General features: G+C 51.5%; 1 protein-coding gene across 1 annotated transcript in view; it reads left to right on the top strand.

Annotated features, from left to right (window-relative positions):
* The first annotated feature begins 12530 nt into the window (after positions 1-12530).
* COL2A1 (collagen type II alpha 1 chain) overlaps positions 12531-20298 on the top strand; it is a 30344-nt gene continuing 22576 nt past the window's right edge. The window contains exons 1-7 of the mRNA XM_077753552.1: positions 12531-12615; positions 16725-16931; positions 18292-18308; positions 18752-18784; positions 18921-18953; positions 19051-19104; positions 19270-19371. Coding sequence (XP_077609678.1) covers positions 12531-12615; positions 16725-16931; positions 18292-18308; positions 18752-18784; positions 18921-18953; positions 19051-19104; positions 19270-19371 — 531 coding nt within the window. The remainder of the gene's footprint in view (positions 12616-16724; positions 16932-18291; positions 18309-18751; positions 18785-18920; positions 18954-19050; positions 19105-19269; positions 19372-20298) is intronic.

Raw genomic sequence — 20298 nt, 5'->3', positions numbered from 1 at the left:
CAAAACATCATGGCTGGCTCTCTCATTGTCTTCCTGAAGACACCCTTGTATTTGTCGAGTCTCCTAAGGTCAGCATCTAATGCATGAGAAGAGCTCTGGATACAGAGCTTAAGAAATCCTATGGACATGTCAAGACAAATGATCCAGTAGTTGCATAGGTGGGGATCTCATTTCCAAAGTGAATCATTTGCGTCTCCATATCACCCAAGCCAAGGATGATGTTCCTCAGTGAGACTCTGGAAATCAGCACCCCACACAGGGGCTGCAGCTCCATTCCTTGGGACAGTCTTGCTGCCTGTGGGACCCAATTTCCTCAGGGCCCAATCTCAGATGTGCTTTCCTGAAACTTTGCCTGCTGGGAGATGAAGACTCATCTCTGTAAATGTCCTTCATCACTAGAAAGTGGCTAGGGCTTCTCAGGTCTTGTTCAGATCAACAGGATGAGAGTCTGGCTCTTCAGGAAAACCCACCTTTTCTCTTTGGCCCCAGTGACCCTTGGGCACTTGCTGAGTGGCAGGAAGGGGCAGCTGAAGACAAGTTGCACTGGAAAAACCAGCCGTCTCCACCCTGGATGGGAATAATAGCTCCCTTCATGGGGCTGCTCTGGGATGCCAGGGTATCCAGGTCCCAGAGTGAGGAAGTGAATCAGCCCTTCCCAGCTTTCAGTCGCCCGGTTGGCTCAATACCCTTTGGTGCTGTGGCATTTGGATGTGTTTTGTCAAAAACTAATGAACATCTCACTTAGGCACTGGAAACAAACATAAACCCCAGCCAGTTCTTACACTTGCCGAGAATGAATAACTCCCTTTGGCTTCCCAGGCAGCTGGGCCCAGCAAGTGAATTGCAAGTCTAAGGCTGAATCGCTGGCCCTCACATGGACTCGTCCATCAGAGTGTGACCCAGGATGGCTGCCTGGCACCTGAGTAGCCATTCTCAACCTCAGGTACACACTAGGATCACCTGGAGGCTTAAACAATATGGGTGCCTGGGTTTCACCCCCACAAATACTGGTTTAGTTTGGGGTGCAGTCAAAACATTGGGAGTTTTAAAAGCTTTCTGATATGCAAGTGATTCTAATATGCAGTCAAGTTGGGAAGCAGTGCCCTAGCCCAGGGCTTCTCAAACTTGATGTACAAACAGATGACCTCAGGATCTTATTCAAAAGAAGGTTCTGATTCAGTAGGGCTGGGGCCTGAAATTCTGTATTTCTAACATACTCCCAAGTGATGTGATGTTTCTGGTCTGCAGGACACATTTTGAATAGCAAGGATATGATGCGTAGTCCGGTATGATAACTACTAGCCACATAAGGCCATTTAATTAAAATTTTAAGAATTAAAATTAAATAAACTTAAAAATTCAGTTCCTCAGTTGCATTAGCCACACTTCAAGTGCTCAAACACCACATGTGACTAGTGGCCACCACACTGAACAGCACAGACACCGAATGTTTCCATCATCGCAGAAAGTTCTATCAGGTAGCTCTGTCTTAAAGCTGTGTCTCTGACACCCCATTCAGGGAGCCACCTCTTGAAATGTGATTGAAGCTCTCTTGAGGGCAGGGACGAGAACACATTTCTTTTGTTCTCCTCGCAGAGTGCGCATGCTCTGGACCTGTAGTAAGTGCTCAGTTAACGCTTGCTCACGTCAGAACACTCCCACCTTTGTCCATGGACTACCACCATATGAACACTGGCTGATTAATCGATGTCTACGTGGGCATCAATTACGTTCTTGTAGAGTTGCAACCAGGACAGCTCAGCATGGCAGAGGTTAATGACCAGGTTGCACTGGGAATGCTTTTCTACCTCTGGCTGACCCATGAATCAGGCAAGAAAACTCAGGGCCCCAGTGTCCCTGTCAGAGCTTCTGTCATCATTAGTCATTATAACCCAGAAAATGGGCTGAGATGCACTCATCTTCCACCCAATTCAGAGGAGACAAACTAGACATGCTCGTTCTCTCTCTCTCTCTCAAGGCCTTTTTTCCTGGCCTTGAGGAAAGGGGAGTGCCTGGAGACAGCCTGTTTCCTATTTCTCTATTTCTGGGTAGTCCCTCTGCCTCTTCTTGGGTAACCAGCACAAACCCAGGAGACAAGTGGGGCTGGGAGAGGGGTGCTGAGTTCCAGAGGGGGAGGAGCTTCTGATTTAGCCACACTGAGTGGGAAAACTCAGCCAGTTGATCTCTTATTTTAGCTGTACAGTGGTTGATTTTTAGATTCAACTGATAAGTCCTTGATAGTAAAAATAAATTCTATTAGGATTAGGGGAAAGGGGACAGGGAAACAGACTAGAGCTGGTGCTGCTCATCACAAAATCACATGCAGCTACCCTACTTTACAGATGAAGCCTCCGAGGCCCAGAGAGTAAAGCAACTGGATCAAGATCACACAGAAAATTAGATGCACCAGTCAGTGTAAAATTTAGCGTTCCTAAATCCAAGGCCAGTGTTCATGAATCACTGCTTCATGCCCAAGAGATTTGCAAGAATGTGTATGCCATTCAAGAAAAGAAATAGAATATTACATAAATTTATGTCTCTAGGACAATACATAACATAAGTGTTCTTGAAATGTTTGCTGGAAAAGATGGTAATGAAATTGCTTTTTTCCTGCCTTTGCACTCCCACTCATCACATCCTACTGCTCGGTTCACCTGCACACACTCCTTCTGGGATGACTAACCCCCCTCCGCTGCCTCACATATCTCAGCGTGAAAGCAACATCTTCAGTGAGTAACTCACCATGCATAAAGAGGTTGTGATGAGCACTGCGACCACAGAGAACGTTTCCAAACTGGTAAAGTAGAGAAGGATAGCATCCTTTGTGAGCCTAAGGATACGCCACCCTGCACATTTGCAAGCCGTTGCAGCCCAAGGCACCAAAGTGGTAAAAAGTCCGCTCTTAATAAACATATCCTCCAGTGTTTCTCAAATCTCCTTCTTTTCTCCCTACCCTGGCACCGATCATGTTACTTACCGGTTCTCAGGCTAGACAACTATTCCAGGGTTCTCGCCATTCACTGTTATCTCCACTGAGAATCTGTGCTAGACAAAAGGAATCCCTGCCCTTTCGTTCAATGCCATGAGCAAGCACACCAGACCGGACAGACACTTGTGGGCACTAATATTAGGGGAATGTAACATCTGCTAAGTGCTGTCATTTAAAAGACTCTCGGTAGGTGCTCACCAAGAATAAACACAGTCACCGAATTCCTAAGGAGAATGTTAGGTAGTTACAACCCTTATAGAAGAGTAGAGTGATGTGACATCCACTGACATTTGCCAAGTCACTCTCCTCAGCCCACAGGCTCCTGGGCGCTTTGCCTGCAGTTGTGACCCTCTGCTACCAGGTGGATATTCGGTTGTATCTGTAGACAGTTTGAATAATCTGGCACATGCGTTTTTCTATTTAAATATACCTTCCCTGACAAAATAGAACCTTCTATTAATGCAGTTAATAAAGGTTACAGAGAATCAGAATAAGTAATTTAAATTTTTAAAAATGTTTATTTATTTTTGCAACAGAGTGCAAGCGGGGGAGGGGGAGGGAGAGAGGGAGACACAGGATTTGAAGCAGGCTCCAGGCTCCAAGCTGTCAGCACACAGCTCGGCGCAGGGCTCAAACTCACAAACCACGAGATCATGACCCAAGCCAAAGTCGGACGCTTAACCCACTGAGCCACCCAGGTGCCCCAGAATAAGTCATTTAGAAGCAAAGTTACACAATTCTAAGCAAGATTTAAAGACATAGAAACACCTCGATATGATGAGGCATCTTTTTCGCTCATTTTGAATTGTTCTCGCTGCCTTGGAAACGTTGCACTGGCACTATCCTGACCTGAGAAGAACCAGCTTCTCCCTCTCGTGTCTTTGAGGTAGAGCCTCTCAAGCTCCTTATTCAGCCGGATCAAAAAGCCTTGCAGGTGATTTCCCCCAAATCTTATCTTTCCACAGTCAAATCAAACTTGCCTTCTTGTTTAACCTGATAACACTTGAGAAGGTCAGCTGCTATTTTAGTCTTCCCAGCCTTCATGACAACGTGACAAGGTCGTGTTCTCCTTCTTAGGGAAAAGCTGTGTCCAAGGATCAGACCCACATGTTCCTGGTGCCAAGGGTGCTTTTCAGGTAATATTGAAAGGTTGTGCACCCCGAGTTTGTGTTACCGATTTTAAAATAATTACAACATCCTTAACTGAAAACCTCAAATTCCATGATGTTCATTGATCAGCCTACACTCCGTTAGTTGTAATCCAAACTCATGGAGACAAAATATTAATAGGACTTGATTAAAAACAGAAAAGTGACATTGTTTCTGTGTGGGTGACAAGACAGATGGGATAGGCGTCAGTAACTAGGGCGGTGACCAAGGAAAGCAGTGCTGAGGACAAGAAATACGACTCTGAGCCTCTTCTGTACAGCACTCCACATGCGTACGTCATTTGTCCTCACAAGGAGCCCACGAGCACATTGCTGTCATCCTGGTTTTATAGATGAGGTTCAGGGAAGCTGAGTAATTCGCCCAAGGGGACAAAGCTAGGAAGCGCACTTGCTGTGTTGAGCCTGAGCAAGTTGAAGGGCAACCCTCGTTTCTTTTTATGTGTGCCCAAGAAAACAGTAAGGATATGTGTGTTTCTAGGTACTGCGAAGATGACGCTAGCCTGATGTCCTGACTGGCTGGCACAGGTAACAACCGGGTGCACATGGGATTCTTTACTCTTGTTTGTTAGCCTGGAAAGAAAACACTTGGGCAACCAGCTGAGGACTCCAGGGCAGGGTCCCCATGGGACAAGGAGCAAACCCCATTGGGGGGCCCTCACTGGTCACACAGCTAAGCTGCCAGAGGAAGAGACTTATCATTCGGGGTGAAGGCGGGGGTGGAAGAAGGCAGATCTCTGGAGATCCATACGAATAAAAGTAGTAACACTGGCGTACATAGCACAGGTGTGACCAAGCTGTCCTCACTGCCCAAGGCCGTGTCAAAAAGAGCTATTTTCAGTGAAAGGCCAGAACAGAGTGTTTCAGTGTATGGCATTGTGGTGTGCTGTATCACACCTCATCACAACATATTTTAATGTGTTTAACTCTTAGTTTGGCTTTTTATGTGAGTATCTCCACTGAGGGGGCAACCTCCTTGAGGAGAGGATCCATGTTGAACAACTCTTACTTTGTGTCCCCCGCACCACTTAGCGAGGGCTTAGTGCATAGTTGGTGCTCAGCACAGTGGAGCTGAAGGAACAGGAGGGGGAGGGGACAGGAAGGAAGACAGAGAGAGGAGGGGCAGTCAAGGACTCCGAGTCTTTGAGGGAGGGGTGTCAAGGGCAGTGGGCTGGTGTCGGCGGAGGAGGCGGCCTGCAGGCTGGAGCGGGTGCGGGCGTGCAGAACAGGATGGTGCTCGGGCTGCCCCTGGACAGGTGCCTTGGGCAGGGCGGACAAGGCGCCCTCACTGGGTTTGTGGTGTGCAGAAGGGCAGTACACACTGTCCTGCTCCTTCCAGAGGTTGTTTTTGGCAGGGGAGCCCACTAGAAGCTTACCGCATGTTCCCCTGAGCTTTTCAGGGACTTCCTGGAGGGCAGGCCCACCCCACCCACGGGGGCAGAATAAACGTGGTTTCCAGGCGCCTGGCTTTCTCGGAAGGATACGTGTCCCACTAGGCCCAGAGGCATCCCTGTCTAGCTCCTCGCTTTCGGTGATACTTCCCATCCAGGAAGAGTTCATGGGCCAGTGGCCCTTGAGAGGCAGGGCTGAGGCGCTGTTGGGAAAGGGGTCCGACGTCAGCGGCTGCTGGGCTCCAGCTCTGCCCTGACGCTGTCTCCACGGAGCCCAGTCTTTTCCCCGCTCTGACCCCATATCCTATCAGAAATGGAACACAGAAAGGGCGCCTCGGTGGCTCAGTTGGTTAAGCATCGGACTTCGAATAAGGTCATGATCTCATGGTTTGTGGGTTCGAGCCCCGCATCAGGCTCCATGCTGACAGCTCAGAGTCTGGAGCTTCCTTTGAATTCTGGGTCTCCCTCTCTCTCTGCCCTTCTCCCACTCACTCTCTGTGTCTCTCCCTCTCAAAAATAAACATTTAAAATAAAAAAAAAAAGAAATAGAACATAGGAAAAGTGACCTCCCTCTAATACAGACGGAGATGGCCTTAGACAATTAACACGCTCACACCCCCAACAGCAGGCTTTTCAAAGTCATGCCCCCTCTACAACCTTCTGTCTATCCCTCTCCCTCAGTTCAGTTCTCCTGTCCCCCAGCCCTGGACTCGGGCCCCCACCTTGCCATGCCTGAGGATGCAGGGCACGTGGGATGCCCATCATCTGCTAACTACGGACCATATCACTACATCAGCCAGGGCCACAAATCCCTAGCCACCACCAGTATTGAGACCCGCACTTCTCTAGTTTTAACGGGCATCTGAGTTATCTGGAAATCTCAGAAAAATGCCAAGAAAAATGCCAATTCTGATTTAGTAGGTTCTGTTTCTCTAACAAGTTCCCGGAGTCGGTTGGTGCTGCTTGTCTACGGACCACACTTCCAGTAGCAAGAATATAGAACACTTAACTCTGTATCAGCACCTATGGAGGCCCGCAAAGTATACGTTATGGCCCCTGCTCTCGAGGACGTAGAGAAGAGAGTCACATAGGATTTCTCCACATATGTGAGGAATAGATGAGGGAACGAACGAATGACTCAGGGCACAACCCCATGGTACCGGCGATATCTAAGTGCAGAGTTCAAGGGAGGGAGAGAGACGGGAGACAGAAGTCACCCCTTTCACATGTCTGGCAAGTTTGGGGCCCCTCCAAGGGTGCCCCTGGAGCCACTGCGCTGTGTCATTGCTGGACGAGTGCCCAGAGCAAAGGCTCTCTGGCTCTTGGAGACCGCTGTGGCTGGACAACCTTCCAATGCGGAACCGACTGCCTCACTTACAGCCTCTGCTGGGAATGCTGGGACATCTCTGCACTGAGGCATTTGTGTTTTTCCCTGAGCCCCAGCACTACCGAGGGCTGATGAGAGAGACGCATGTTCCTTAGAAGCCAGAACACCATGTACTTAAGGAAAATGCAAGATTTTATATGAACGGTTTGTGTAAAAAAAAAAAAAAAGGAAGGAAGGAAGGAAATGAAATGGGAAGATCATCTCTGTATTTCTTCAAAAAGTAAACCTTAAAAAAACAAAATCCAGACATCTTTCTCTCTTTCCCCAAAAAGCCTATCTAGTAGGAGACAAGTTGAAGCAGAAGAGAAGAGAAGTAAGAAAGGCAGGTCTGAGGCAGACTCAGTGACAAATTGTGGCATTCATGGAGTCCTCTGTGTCTGGCCTTGGTTTCATCCGGAGGGCCACGTCTTATTCCCAGTGGCCCCCAAGGCTGGTACCACACTGCTCTGGGAACCTTGCCTTGTCTCCCGGTTCACTGCCTGTTTGCCTTTCCAGAGAAGCCACCCTGTGCTCTCCCTCTCCATCTGCATTTTCAAAACTCTACCCTTCCTGAAGACTCACTTCTCCCAGGAAGCCTTCCCCAGGTTTGCTCTCTGCTATTATCTCTCTCTCTCTCTCTTTCTCTTTGTGTGGCTTCCTTTCTTTTCCTCTTTTTCAGAGGATACCTTCCTTCCAGCATTTTTCAAATTCTTTTTTTTCTTGTTTCCTTTACAAATTCAAAGACAGTCTCCTCACCCTCTCTACCCCACCCCCCATTTCGTACAGAAGTGGGGTTCAGTAGGAGCGCTAAGCTGGATTCATATGGTACTTTAGACAGGACGGAGGACACGGAGGGGGATTCTTGATGCTGTTTGCATTTGAAGACACGTAGTCACACATTGATGCTCCTGTGCAGTGGAATGTACACCATGAATCTGGAAACCCTATCCTGGGTAGTCCTGATTCTGTTACTCTGCCCCAAAAATGCCAAAGGAAAACACAAACACATCTTGAAAGGATGTTTGAACTTAGCCCAACCAACAGAAGCTGAATGTCACTGAAGGAGGCGGACCCGCTAGCCCTCCGCCCCGGCTGGCCGGCCGTCTGGTTGAAGTGTGGCTGGAGGCTGAGTGAAGTGTGCGCATTCAGCACCTGCCATATTTGGGGTGGGTTTACCTCTCTGGAATGCGAATCCTTCCTCACTTTATCACTATTTTTAAATGGAATTTGGGCAGAGGGAGAGAAAGATCCTTTCTTTCCAGTCTACGTACAAATATCTTTCCCAGTGAGTCTGTGTCCACAGAAGTCTAAATTTAATATGCCCATAAAAAGGAAAAAATAGTGGAACAGTTATTTTGTCCACACAATACAAAAATGGCTAGTGTAATCCATCTGTCTCACTGCATCGATCTGATCTGGGGCAGATGCACTGATTGTGTCTGTGTGATGGCTAAATGTTCTACCTGCTGTTAAGTGTGCTATTCTCAAAGGTGTAAGTGGATGACAAGGCCACATGGGACCTCTGTCCTTAGCCATCCATGCTCTTCCTCCATCAAGTGGAGAAAACAGTAGCTCTTTCATACAGTTCTGCAGTTCAAGACATTGCAGCGTTTCCTCATGCAGTTAGCGCTGCTAGTATAGAAGATGTTTTACATTAAGCGAACAAATGTTTATTTTCATTATGTTTAATGGAGGCCTTTCTAAAATTTTTTTTACGTTTATTTATTTTTGAGAGACAGAGACAGACAGAGTGCGAGTTGGGGGTGGGCAGAGAGAGAGAGAGACCCAGAATCTGAAGCAGGCTCCAGGCTCTGAGCTGTCAGCACGAACCCACGAACCAAACCGTGAGATCATGACCCAAGCTGAAGTCGGACGTTCAACAGACTGAGCCACCCAGGGGGCCCCCAATGGAGACCTTTCTAAAATGTAATGCATAGTTTCCTGCCTCCTCAGAGAGACCATATTAAACTTAAATGAACATTTTATTGGACATTTAGGTTCATCATTATGAACCACAGGACTGCAGCAGATGCTATAAACCAGGATACTCTTGGAGCCATTGAAGACAATAGACATTTGACCCCAGCTCTGTTGGACCCAGGCTACCACGTTCTTTATTCATTGTGTCAATTTCATATTGCCTTTCTATCTCTTCTCTTCTTGTGCCTTCTTGCTGTTCTTATTGTGTTTTCATCCCACAACTATTCTGCTATCTTACCCCTGTTTTTCTGCATCTAATTGGTGAGGTCAGATGACATTACCTGTTAATGCATTATCTAAACTATGATCAACAGACCCAGAGCAAGAGGAACTCTACTACGCATGAAACGCATATGCTTTAGTACATAATATAGACTACGGCTGCTCAGAATTCTGAGTGGTGCTTCTTCCCCTGCTCACCAGTTTATTTCCTCTTCTTTTTAGCTTCTTGGCTATGTTCTGGATGGCGAGATTACTGAGTAAGTAATCTCCAAATCCATGATTTTTTTTTTCTTTTTGCCACATACAGGTTCAGTTTTAGTCTGAGTCACCAACTAGAGGTTTTTAAATTGTAGTTGTTTGAATTCGTGAATGGGTAAAATATTACTATTGGTGGTTAGTTGACTTTAGAATTTAAATAATTTCCCTAATTTATCTTGACTTTGTTGACTTAAATTTTAAATTTTATATTCCTTTGGTCAATTCTCATCACTGATGAAAAAAAAAAATTCCTCCCCACAGGAAATGGAGAACTAAACTGTATTCACAGATGAACCATGATTACTGGGAAGAATCCAGAGCTCTTATATGTAGAAAGAGTTCACTGGCAAATATGAATCACAGCGATAGAGGATGAAATCAAGAGCAAGTTAGCTCAGGAGTATGTAGGACTTTGTTGCTGGTCAAATTAGATCACTTTGAAATAGGCTTTAATTTTTTCATAGATTTTAGTGTTTTCACCCAAACTTTTTTGGGGGAGGTTGAATTTTTATGGCCATTTCTATTTGAGGTCAATTGTATGAATGTCTAGCTTTAGAGCTGCCTATGTATTGCTTGTATCATAAAAGAAATAATATTTTGCATCTAAATGTACTAGTCCACAGGGGTGGACCTACATCCTCCTATGGCTAACACTACTGCACTAGGCACTGCGCTTGTCCCAAGGGGCTCCCAGGCTCACTGCTAAGATAAGACCAATTAATACATGGGTAAGGAAAAAAAAAGAAAACCACCCAAAAAACATTTGTATCTTAGAGTATAACTGTGGATACGGACTACAAGTGCCAGAGGAATTCAGAAAGGCAGGGAGATGTCATATTCTAGAGATATCAGAGAAGGCTTCTCAGCAGGGCTTTCACCCAGGGGTCTTGAGAAACGTGTGGGATTTGGTCATCCTACCTTCCAGGTGGAAGATAGGACTCATGGCCCCGAGGAGGGCATGGGACACTGTAAGCCTGAGAACAGCTTTCCCCTGGCAGAGGCTGGGGCTGAGGAAAGGCTCAGAGCTTAATGCAGCCTCCTTGAAAAGGAGGTTAGGAGGAGGCCGAAGGAAGGCCCCTGGCGGGTAGAGGAACTGGTTGTTGGATCCTTTACCTGCCTCCATCCGGACTGCACAAAATGTGGAGCCATCTCTTTAAACAGTGACAGTTCTTTCTCTTTCTGGCCAGGACTCGTGCACACAAGTTTTGCACTTGGAATTCGGGGCTCTACTCAGAGAAGCTTCATAGCATGGGGGAGGGGAGAGAGGGAAGGGAGGCCCAGAACTCCCTGGGGAAACCTGAGGCCTGGGTGGTAGAGGTAGCTTCTTCCAAGTGCCCTCAGTTCCCAGGAGGAACGTGCAGCGGAAACCCCACTGCCGAGGAGGGGAGGTCGGGGCATGTCAGACCCCAAAGTCCAAGTTTCATGAAAGTTTATCTTTTCCCTAAAGCTCTTTGAGGGACCTGACAGTCCTCAGGGACAGAAAACCATCTCAAGAGGAAGAAGGTCTACTAGGGGCGCCTGGGTGGCTTAGTCGGTTGAGCGACCGACTTTCGCTTAGGTCATGATCTCGCGGTTCGTGGGTTCGAGCCCCGCGTCGGGCTCAGTGCTGACTGCCAGCTCAGAGCCTGGAGCCTGTTTCAGTCTGTGACTCCCTCTCTCTCTGACCCTCCCCTGCTCACGCTGTCTCTCTCTCTCTCCTAGAAATAAATAAAAAATTAAAAAAAAAAAAGAGGAAGAAGGTCTAGGTGGGGTCCTTTCCTCCCTCATATCAATGGAGCCTCCAGGAGCCAAGAGACGAGCATGGCCCGAGCCCTTGTTAGGAGGCAGCATCCGGCCTCGGCCTCGGTGCCCCAGGGAGCGCACCGGGGAAGGTGAAGTGAGGTGGGAAGCAGCAAGAGGGCCAGGGGGCCAACTAGGAAATTTTGGCTTTTCCCCTGGCTCACAGAACTCGGTCCAGCTGGAGCAGCCGCCTCACTCCCTGGACGGGGCTGCAGCAGTGACCAATGTCCCTGGCCCGAACTACTCAACCCCTGGCGGCCGTGTCCTCTCCCCCCAGAGCCCTCCTCCGGCCCCCCGGCCAGGAAGAGCAGACACCACGTCTGAGCCTGGAACTAGACAGTCCCCCACCTCGGCAGCACGCACGGTTTAGTCTGGGCCCCCTCCGTCCTCTGTAGCCGCTCAAGCCCCCTTCCCAGGGCCTGCCCCCGCCCCCACACCTTCACACAGGTCTCCCTCTGTGCTGTAACACACCGGCCCCTTTCCTGGCGATTGGCTCCGGCCAACTTCTGCCAAGGCTCCAGAGGAGGCTCTTTCTTCGCAGCGCTGGATGGGGGAGGGGCTGGGGGCTGTCCTTCTGAATCTCCAGGTGGGAGCCCCGGGGCCAGGTACTCCGGGAAGCGGCTAGAAGGCTAGAAGATTGGCCTGGGCATCTCCCCAAACTTGGCCCTGCCTGCCAGTTTCCAAGATTTGGACTGCAGATACCATCGCGAGCTCCCCTTGCGCCCTCCTCCCGGCCCCCTGCCCAAGGTCCCAACGCGGAGCCCCCCTAACTCTCCCCCGCGGCTCCTTTCTACCGCTTTCCCTCCTCCCTCCCGAGTCTTTTCCGTCCACGGTCTAGGGCTCGCGGCCTGCGCCTCTGCAAACACCCCCCTCCCCTCCAATCTGGGCAGAACTCCGAGGGGAGGGGCCGGAGGCCCCCCTTCCCGCCTGTGGTCGGAGGGGGCAGCGCCGCAGCCCCGGGTTGGGGGGAGGACAGGAGCCGTCTCTGTGCCCCGCCCGATCAGGCCACTCGGCACACTAGGGGTAGGGGGCGGGAAGCAGGGCTAGCGGAGAGGGGCGTCCGGCCCAGGCAGGTGCGGGCTCTGGCTGGGCCCAGGCCGGCTCCGGGGGCGGGGTCTCAGGTTACAGCCCCGCGGGGGGCCGGGGGCGGCCCGCGGTTTGGGCGAGTTCGCCAGCCTCGAGAGGGGCCGGACGCATATAACGGGCTCCGCGGAGGCGAGAAGACGCAGAGCGCTGCTGGGCTGCCGGGTCTCCTGCCTCCTCCTCCTGCTCCGAGGGCCTCCTGCATGAGGGCGCGGTAGAGACCCGGACCCACGCCGCGCTCCTGCCGCCTCGCTGCGCTCCGCTCGGGCCGGCTCCGCCAGGCCCCGCGGTGAGCCATGATCCGCCTCGGGGCTCCCCAGACGCTGGTGCTGCTGACGCTGCTCGTCGCCGCCGTCCTTCGGTGTCACGGCCAGGATGTCCGTAAGTCGCCCGGTGCCCCTGCGTGCCACCCTTCTGTGCCGTCCCTTCGCACCCTCCCCCGGCCTTCTCCTGCTCTGGAGCCGGCGGGTCCGGCTAGAGTAGCTCCCGGGGTCAGAGCGCGTCGAGACTTGGGCGCATGATGCGCAGGGGCTCACCTAGCGGAGTGCTGCAAGCCGGGGGCTCTGTCGGAGCGTCGGCGGATGCAGGTTGCCGTTGGAGGCATTTGCAGGTCTCTGTGTTGAACAGGAATTTGAAACGTGCTAAGCGTCGGGTCGAGATGTTTGCGCACAGATTTCAGCGCGCTCTTTTCCACCAGCTTTGATAGCTAGGCAGGCGCACACGCACACAACTCGTCTTCCGAAGCACTCGGAGTTCAGCAAAACAGGTCGTGGCCCATCGATCTTAGAAGTTGGAAAGGGCTCTAGCGAAGGACCGAGCAAGCGCCAAAGGGTTGACCTCGCAGTCGCGTCCAGGGGTTGGTGGCTGGAGGGTTCAAAGGGGAGTTGGACAAAGGAGATGCTCCGAATCTGGTGGGCTGAAATCTGAGGCCACAAAAGAGAGGTTTCCGAGAGGCGCTCTGAGATCTCTGCGCCTCTCGAAGTTTCCTCCCCCTCCCGGCTGGCGGCTGGCGCAGGAGCAAGGTGCAGCCCTCGTTCTCATCTCGGCTTTCGCCCTGCCTCTAACGGGTACAGAAACTCCCCGTAGGAGAGGCCATCTGAAAGGCGATAACATTCCAACCAGACCGTGCTTTTCAAACGCCCCAGAAAATAGCGCCCCCTCCCCGCCCTCTTCCCCTCCAAACCCTGGAGGTACTACAATGAGTTACTCTTCTAAATTTCTGGAACTCACCGGGCTAGGCTGCGTGGTGTGTGGGGTGTGTGTGTGTGTGTGTGTGTGTGTGTGTGTGTGTGTGGCAGAGGAGGGGGGCACAGTTGGTCAGTTGCTATAACAATTTCAACCGAATAGAGTTAGAGATGGCAGTTTTACAGTCTTGTCCAAAGGCAGTTCGGATCTCACCTTTCCATCGTCTCCTTTGGTAACGTCCCACTGTCTGGGATTATATTCAGGACAGACGAAGCCTGGAAAGTGTATTAGGTAGAGAGGATTTTTTTTTCCCCACGTGTTTGGGCACGTTTCCGATGGCTGGGATTCCAGCGCTGTCTTTGTATGTTACAGATTGTAAATCAATCGCAGAGGAAACTGTTTGGGGAGGCGGGATGGAGGTGAGGGGTGGGGGGAATCAAAATCCCTCTGCCAAGGAGGCTCTATTTGGTCTCTCCTGCCACCAGGCTGTCTCCAGAGACGGTTTGGAGGGCTATGGGCCCAGGAGGACTTTCCGTTCATTAGAGCGGCTGACCCAGGCGGGGGCAGGACTGGAGCCCGCGGCGCAGCCGCAAGGAACCCGGGGCAGGAGGTTCTGGCCGGGTCGTCGGGTCCTGCGCGCAGCTGGAGGCGTGCTCCGGGCACTTGTTGGAATACTATGTGTCTATAAGTGTTTCCGGCTCGGACTGGCTAGAGTTTTGTCATCAGTTTCCCTGTACACCAACAAAGCTGTCTTCTTGACTGACCTCCGCTTAGTGCACAGTGAAATTAGCTAAGTGACTTTAAAATAATTCCCAAATTCTCCATCTGTTACTAGAGGCGCTCACGTAAGTGGCAGAGCGCTCTCAGCGCCGCAACTTTCCCGGGAGTGAGCGAATTCCACAGTTTCTTGGGCCCCCATCTTCCAGTCGTTCATCCTCCTCCCCGGGAGGAGTGCATCAGGGCGGTGGACTTCGCTCCCAGGCGCATCTCAGCCTCCTAACCCCCACCCCTGGGTCGGTGGACCCGAAGAAATGATGTGGGGAAAGGCACAGTCTGCGTGGACGTCAGGAATGTCAGAAACCTAGAGCCCGGGCACGCGCCTCCTCCCCATCCGTCCACGACTTTGAGAAACTTATTGGAGGCGGCGTGTTTGACCCACATCTGCATTTCACAGCCCTCGCCTGCGAAAGTGCCCCTCGGCTGAGGGGAGAGACCTCAATCCTCCTTTGTGAGGCTTGTTTGCGTTGGGAGATTGGCAGCGATGGCTTCCAGATGGGGCTGAAATGCTGCCCGTATTTATTTAAACTGGTTCCTTGCGGAGACCTGTGAATCGGGCTCTGTGTGCGCCCGAGAAAAGCCCCATTCATGAGAGGCGAGGTCCGGTGGGTTCCCCCGGACTCCCTGACCCCCCCCTCCACAATGCCCCCCTGTGCCCGCCCGCCGCCACCTCCCGGGCTCCAGCCCTTGCGCAAAGCGGCGGCGAAGCAAAAACAGTTCCCCGAAAGAGGTAACTTTTTAATTGGCCTGCCACAAAGGAGCACTTATACCGCGCTGCGGTAATGAGGGGAACCGGATCAGGCGCGCCGGGATGCTATCGGCAGCGGTTTCGAACAGCAATTATGGTGGTGCTGGGCTCCTCCGTCCACACCTAGAGGATCCGGTTACGGGGCTGGCTCCTTTCTGGGGCAGTCATTTAATCCCACTTTTCACCCTCCCAGTGTCTGTGGGCGAGCCGTGTCCAGAGCTGCTGCCAGAAGTCAGCCGGCGGCTCCCACGTCCCGCGCTGCCTGGCCCCGCCCCTGCGCATCCCTGGGCCGCCCTTCCTAGAGAAATCCGACCCCCATTCAGGTGCACCCCCTTCTCCCAGCGTTTTCTTTTTTTCACCCTGGGCCCTCTTGGGTGAAGGTGGGCTTTTCCTAGGTCCGGACGAGAGACCATTAACCTCTCCTCCTTCCCCTTCCCCACCGCCTGATTTCTACAGTTCCAGCGATTTTAGCCGTGGGCGTGTCCCCGCAGCTTCTGTGTTTATCCTGGGATCCCCCTGTCCTCGCCGGATTATTTTGCCAAAAGGCCGAGCGGATTTCTTCTGGTGGCAAAGAAAAAAAAAAAAAAGAAAGAAAGAAAGAAAGAAAGGGTTATCTTTAGATTTTCAGAGTCTCCTTAAAGAGCAGGAGGCAGGCCCATTTCTTTCTCCGCCCACCCGGTTTGCGGCGCTTTCCTATTTATTCATTCCCTGCAGCTGCCATTGCTTTGGGGACTTTGATGAGAAAAACAGCGCTGGGCGCTCCCTGGCACGTGGTGTGGGCTCCTCAGGCCCTGGCGCTCTCGCGAGCGCTCTTGCGGGCACAGGTTCCGTTTGCGGGGTGAGTTCCAGACGGCAGAGCGCTGGTGCAGAGGGACGAGTCCGTGCTGTTCTCGTCCTCATTCTTGGAGGAGGCCAGGCCCCAACTGGCTAATCTTAGCCCAGGCCAGGCATTCAAAGTCCCCTGCGCCCTCCCCGCCTCCCCCCACCCCCAACATTGACGTGTTGTCTCCTGATGAAGGTAGGGGTCTCTCCAGGGAGGGCTACAGCCGGAGGTCAGCAGAAGGGAGACCCTAGACCCTTCTTGTCACCCACGGCATTCTGTTAGCCTGCTGGGGTCCCAAATGCATTGTTTGAATCGGCCTATCCTCCTCCCCCAGTTGGCCCTAATTCTCATGATTTAAGTCATCGGAGGAGATCCCATTTCTAACTGCTCCTCCTTTAACCCCCACCCCATATATCCACTTTTGGAGTCTGGCTGTTCATAGATTCTAATTCCTGTGGGTAGAATTTTCTACATGCCTCCTGCATTTTAGCTGTCGGTTGTATTTAGCAAATCCGGTAGTTCCTAGAGAAAGGCAGAAAAAAGGCCTCTGTTCCTGGGGTGGGGGTGGAGGGGTCTCTCCATTTTCTGCTCTCCTCTGTATAGTCCCTGAGTTCCCATTCAGAGTCTCACCTGCCCCCCCCCTCAGGTCTGCCCCAGGCCAGATGGGAAGAGAATCTGTAGCACCCCACCCCCACCTTCACTGTCGGGCATGGTTTTCATTGGCCAATAGATAGCAGAGTGCAAGGTGCACAGTAAACATATATTGACCACACGGAAGATTGAATGATGTCTTAGAAAAATAATGTTCAAGTTCTTTACTTTTGTATAGCCAGAGCTCACATCCTTCAGCATTCAAGTGATGTCAAGTTGACCGCAACCTCTTTCTCTTTTTCTCTTCTGGCTCCCCACCCCCTCCTTCCCTTCACTCTCTGCTTCCCCTGCCCTGCCTTGGTGCAGAGAAGGCTGGCAGCTGTGTGCAGGACGGGCAGAGGTATAATGATAAGGATGTGTGGAAGCCCGAGCCCTGCCGGATCTGTGTCTGTGACACTGGGACTGTCCTCTGCGACGACATAATCTGTGAAGACATGAAAGACTGCCTCAGCCCTGAGACCCCCTTCGGAGAGTGCTGCCCCATCTGCTCAACTGACCTCGCCACTGCCAGTGGTCGTAATTTATTTATTTCCTGTTCCACATAAATAAATTACTTGCAGGTGCAGCAAACCTCCCATGGATGCGGGTCATCTCTGCGCAGCAGAGGGGCTGGTTATCCATGGGACCCCAGCAGCTGAAGCTGGAAAGGAAAGGCCACTTCTTGCCTGCAGGTTGAACCGGAATGAGCCTGAGACACTAGAGGGGTCCTTTAAACCTACAAAAAATACGCTTCCAAGATCTGGAAGGACAGATGTGGTTCCCCAAAAGGATCCTCTCTGGGATCATCTCTGATCACTAGGGCCGCAATGGAGATCCCATATTCTGTGGGCCAAACCCCAGATACATTCCTCTGTTAGCCACACCTTGTCTTCTCTGCGGAAGACCACTAATGTTCTTCGGTGGGGAAGAATCTGTGCTGGCTACTGGGGAGAGAGGGGGCGGGCTCCCTTCTTTGAAATATGGAACGCTGGTGGCAGTTTCCTTTTGTTTTTACCTCTCTCGGAGTTAACTGCCAATTAAGAAGTGAGTTAATAGGAGAAGGGGGACATGGGGCTGGGCTGGAGCCCTACAGGCAGGCGCTCTGGTGGGTTTACTTAGGTACTCCCAGCCAGAACCGGTGCTGCCGGAGGATGTGCACGTGCCCCATCTCCCTGCAGGGTAGGGGACGGGCACTCGCCGAGGTGTCTTGGGTGGCCCTCACTCTCCCCTTCCTACTCAAATAAGAGAAGAACGTTGAAAGGGAAGCAAGGAGTTGCCCTTCCTTAACACTTCACCGACACTGGCAAGCTGCTTTTACGGTCTAGATTTCCCGATCATTTCTGAGGCCCCTGTGAGGGAAGTGTTGAGGGCCTCCCTGCTTTGAAGGGGGAGGGGATCACTGATTTGGGGTGGCACTGGCTTCGATGCTCTCTCTAACTCCTGTGCCTTGCTGTGTTTTTGTGCTCGCTTCAAGGAGACCCAGCTTGACCGTAAGACCCTTCTAACTACCTGACTCTTCTTCCGGGAGGGCTTGGGCTGTGGGAAGGGCTTCCAACCCCGCGAGGAAAGAAGAGATTGGACCTTCTGCCAGCTTCTGATGCGTCCTTTCTTGGTGCTCATTAGAGCTTGAGCTGCTCATTTTCTCTTCATACGCTCCGCTCCATTCTTTTGCATGCTGACTGCTTTCTCAATAACAAAGTCTGGGTCCTCTCCATTCCTCGTGGGACCTCAGCATCCCCAGGACCCCAGTGACCCTAACATCCCAACAGAGGGACAGGAAGCTGCCTCCTTCCCGGGTTGTGTCCTTGTCTTAAAGAGTGTTTGAGTGACATGAAATGGTGCTCACCCGGCTAACGCATGTTTTCCATTCTTCTCTATTTTTTCCCACTTGCAGGGCAACCAGGACCAAAGGTAAGAGTTTTTTCTTTTCTTTTTTTTAATGTTATTTATTTATTTAAAAAATTTTAATGATTATTGAGACCGAGAGAAACCGAGCATGAGTGGGGGAGGGGCAGAGAGAGAGGGAGACACAGAAACTGAAGCAGGCTCCAGGCTCTGAGGTGTCGGCACAGAGCCTGACATGGGGCTCGAACTCACTAGCTGTGAGATCATGACCCGAGCTGAAGTTGGACGCTGAACCGACTGAGCCACCCAGGCACCCCTCTTTTATTTCTTTTGTTTCTGTTTTTGCTCTCCTCAGGAGCGATGGTGTGCCCACCTGGCCTGTGATTTCACAGGCCGCAGCAGAGCTCGGTTTTCGGGGGACCTCAGTGCTTGGGCTGCAGGGCAGGGTTTTGTGCGGGGGGGTGCTTAGTGGGCTGTGTGGCTCGTCCTCACAATGTGTCATGTTTCAGGGACAGAAAGGAGAACCCGGTGACATCAAGGATGTAAGTACACATTACCCTTACATGGCTTGCCTCTACTGCTCTAACAGGGTCCGCTCCTTGGACGCCCTCTAATAACTTGCCATCCTCTGGTGTCTCTCTCTCTCTCTCTCTCTGTCTGTCTCTGTCTGTCTCACAGATCGTAGGACCCAAAGGACCTCCTGGGCCTCAGGTAAGAAAGGGAGAAATCCCTTCTTCCATCTCTTCCTCAAGTCACTGCTATGCGGACCCCTGGCCGTGCGTCAGCTCAATGTTCTCTTCACCTTCAGGGACCTGCAGGTGAACAAGGACCCAGAGGGGATCGTGGTGACAAAGGTGAAAAAGTGAGTAGAGAAAAGCCGCCTGACTCCTGTGGACCCCCCAGGCCCTCTGAGCATCCTCCCCACCCCCTCCCATGTGCATGACCCCCTCCCTGGGGGAAGCCCGTGGCCAGGGGCTTCTTGCATTAACCCTGCTTCACACAGGTGCCCTTTTCTCTTTCTGCCAAGGGTGCCCCTGGACCACGTGGCAGAGATGGAGAGCCTGGGACCCCTGGAAACCCTGGCCCCCCTGGTCCTCCCGGCCCCCCTGGCCCCCCTGGCCTTGGTGGAGTGAGTATCCTTACGTCCCCTTCCTTCAGCTGCCCCTCCAGAAAAATGTGGCTTCTAAATTGCTACTCACACTTACCTGGCTGGCTCCCAGGCTGGCCAGCAGTGTGTACACAGCCCGCCCGTGGGCTTCTCCCCGGGTCTGTAATTTAGTGGAATCACATATTGGGCATCAGACTGTGGCGCTAAGGGATGACTTTTTTCACTCACTGGGTTTCTGCAAAGAAAGTCTTCAGTTACCTGGCTCCCGGGCGTCTGTCCTGTGCGGTTGGTTCGTGGGCGTGGGCGTGGGCGTGGGGGCCGGGGGAGAGGATGACTGGGCGCTCGTAGTTCCCTGGAAGAAGAGGGAGCACTGTCCTTGGAAGACATGAAATCGTGGCCCTTGCCAAGTACATTCCGAGCGACTATTCACTCTCATGAAAGAGCCCCACTGAGTGAAGGTGTGTGGCTCAAGTCATTTTTGGAATTAAGCCAGTCAACAAATTATATTATTGTCCAGTTTTTGCAGGTTTGCCGTTTTGATGTTTGCTGGGTTTTAAATTCTTAAACTTAGGCGGTTCGCAGACGCCTGCTACCTTCCTTGCTGAGAAACTTTAAGGTTGTCGATTTCAGTCTTTTGCTGGGTGTGCAAGTCCTGAAAATTTCTTAAAGCCGTTAAAAGCGGTATTTTAGCTAACTTTCTCAACATATGTTAAGTGACATATTTAACATTTGAGAATTTAAAGTAGAATTCTGTAAAATGAAATGCAAGTAACTGATGCTTCTCCAAATAACACGTCATCTTCCGGGGAGATGACGGTGCCACTGTCCTCTAATAACCCGTTTCCAGGACGATTTTTCAGGGATCATTGGTAATTCTATCCAGTGCTAGGTTAGTTTCCAACAATTAGAGTTTATCTAAAATAAAGGTTTTTTTTTTTTTTTTTTTTT

The sequence above is a fragment of the Crocuta crocuta genome, unplaced genomic scaffold (assembly GCF_008692635.1).
Source record: "Crocuta crocuta isolate KB4526 unplaced genomic scaffold, BGI_CrCroc_1.0 scaffold30, whole genome shotgun sequence".
Taxonomy (NCBI): Eukaryota; Metazoa; Chordata; class Mammalia; order Carnivora; family Hyaenidae; genus Crocuta; species Crocuta crocuta.
Note: the sequence above shows the minus strand (reverse complement) of the source record. Positions and strands in the feature narration are given on the sequence as shown.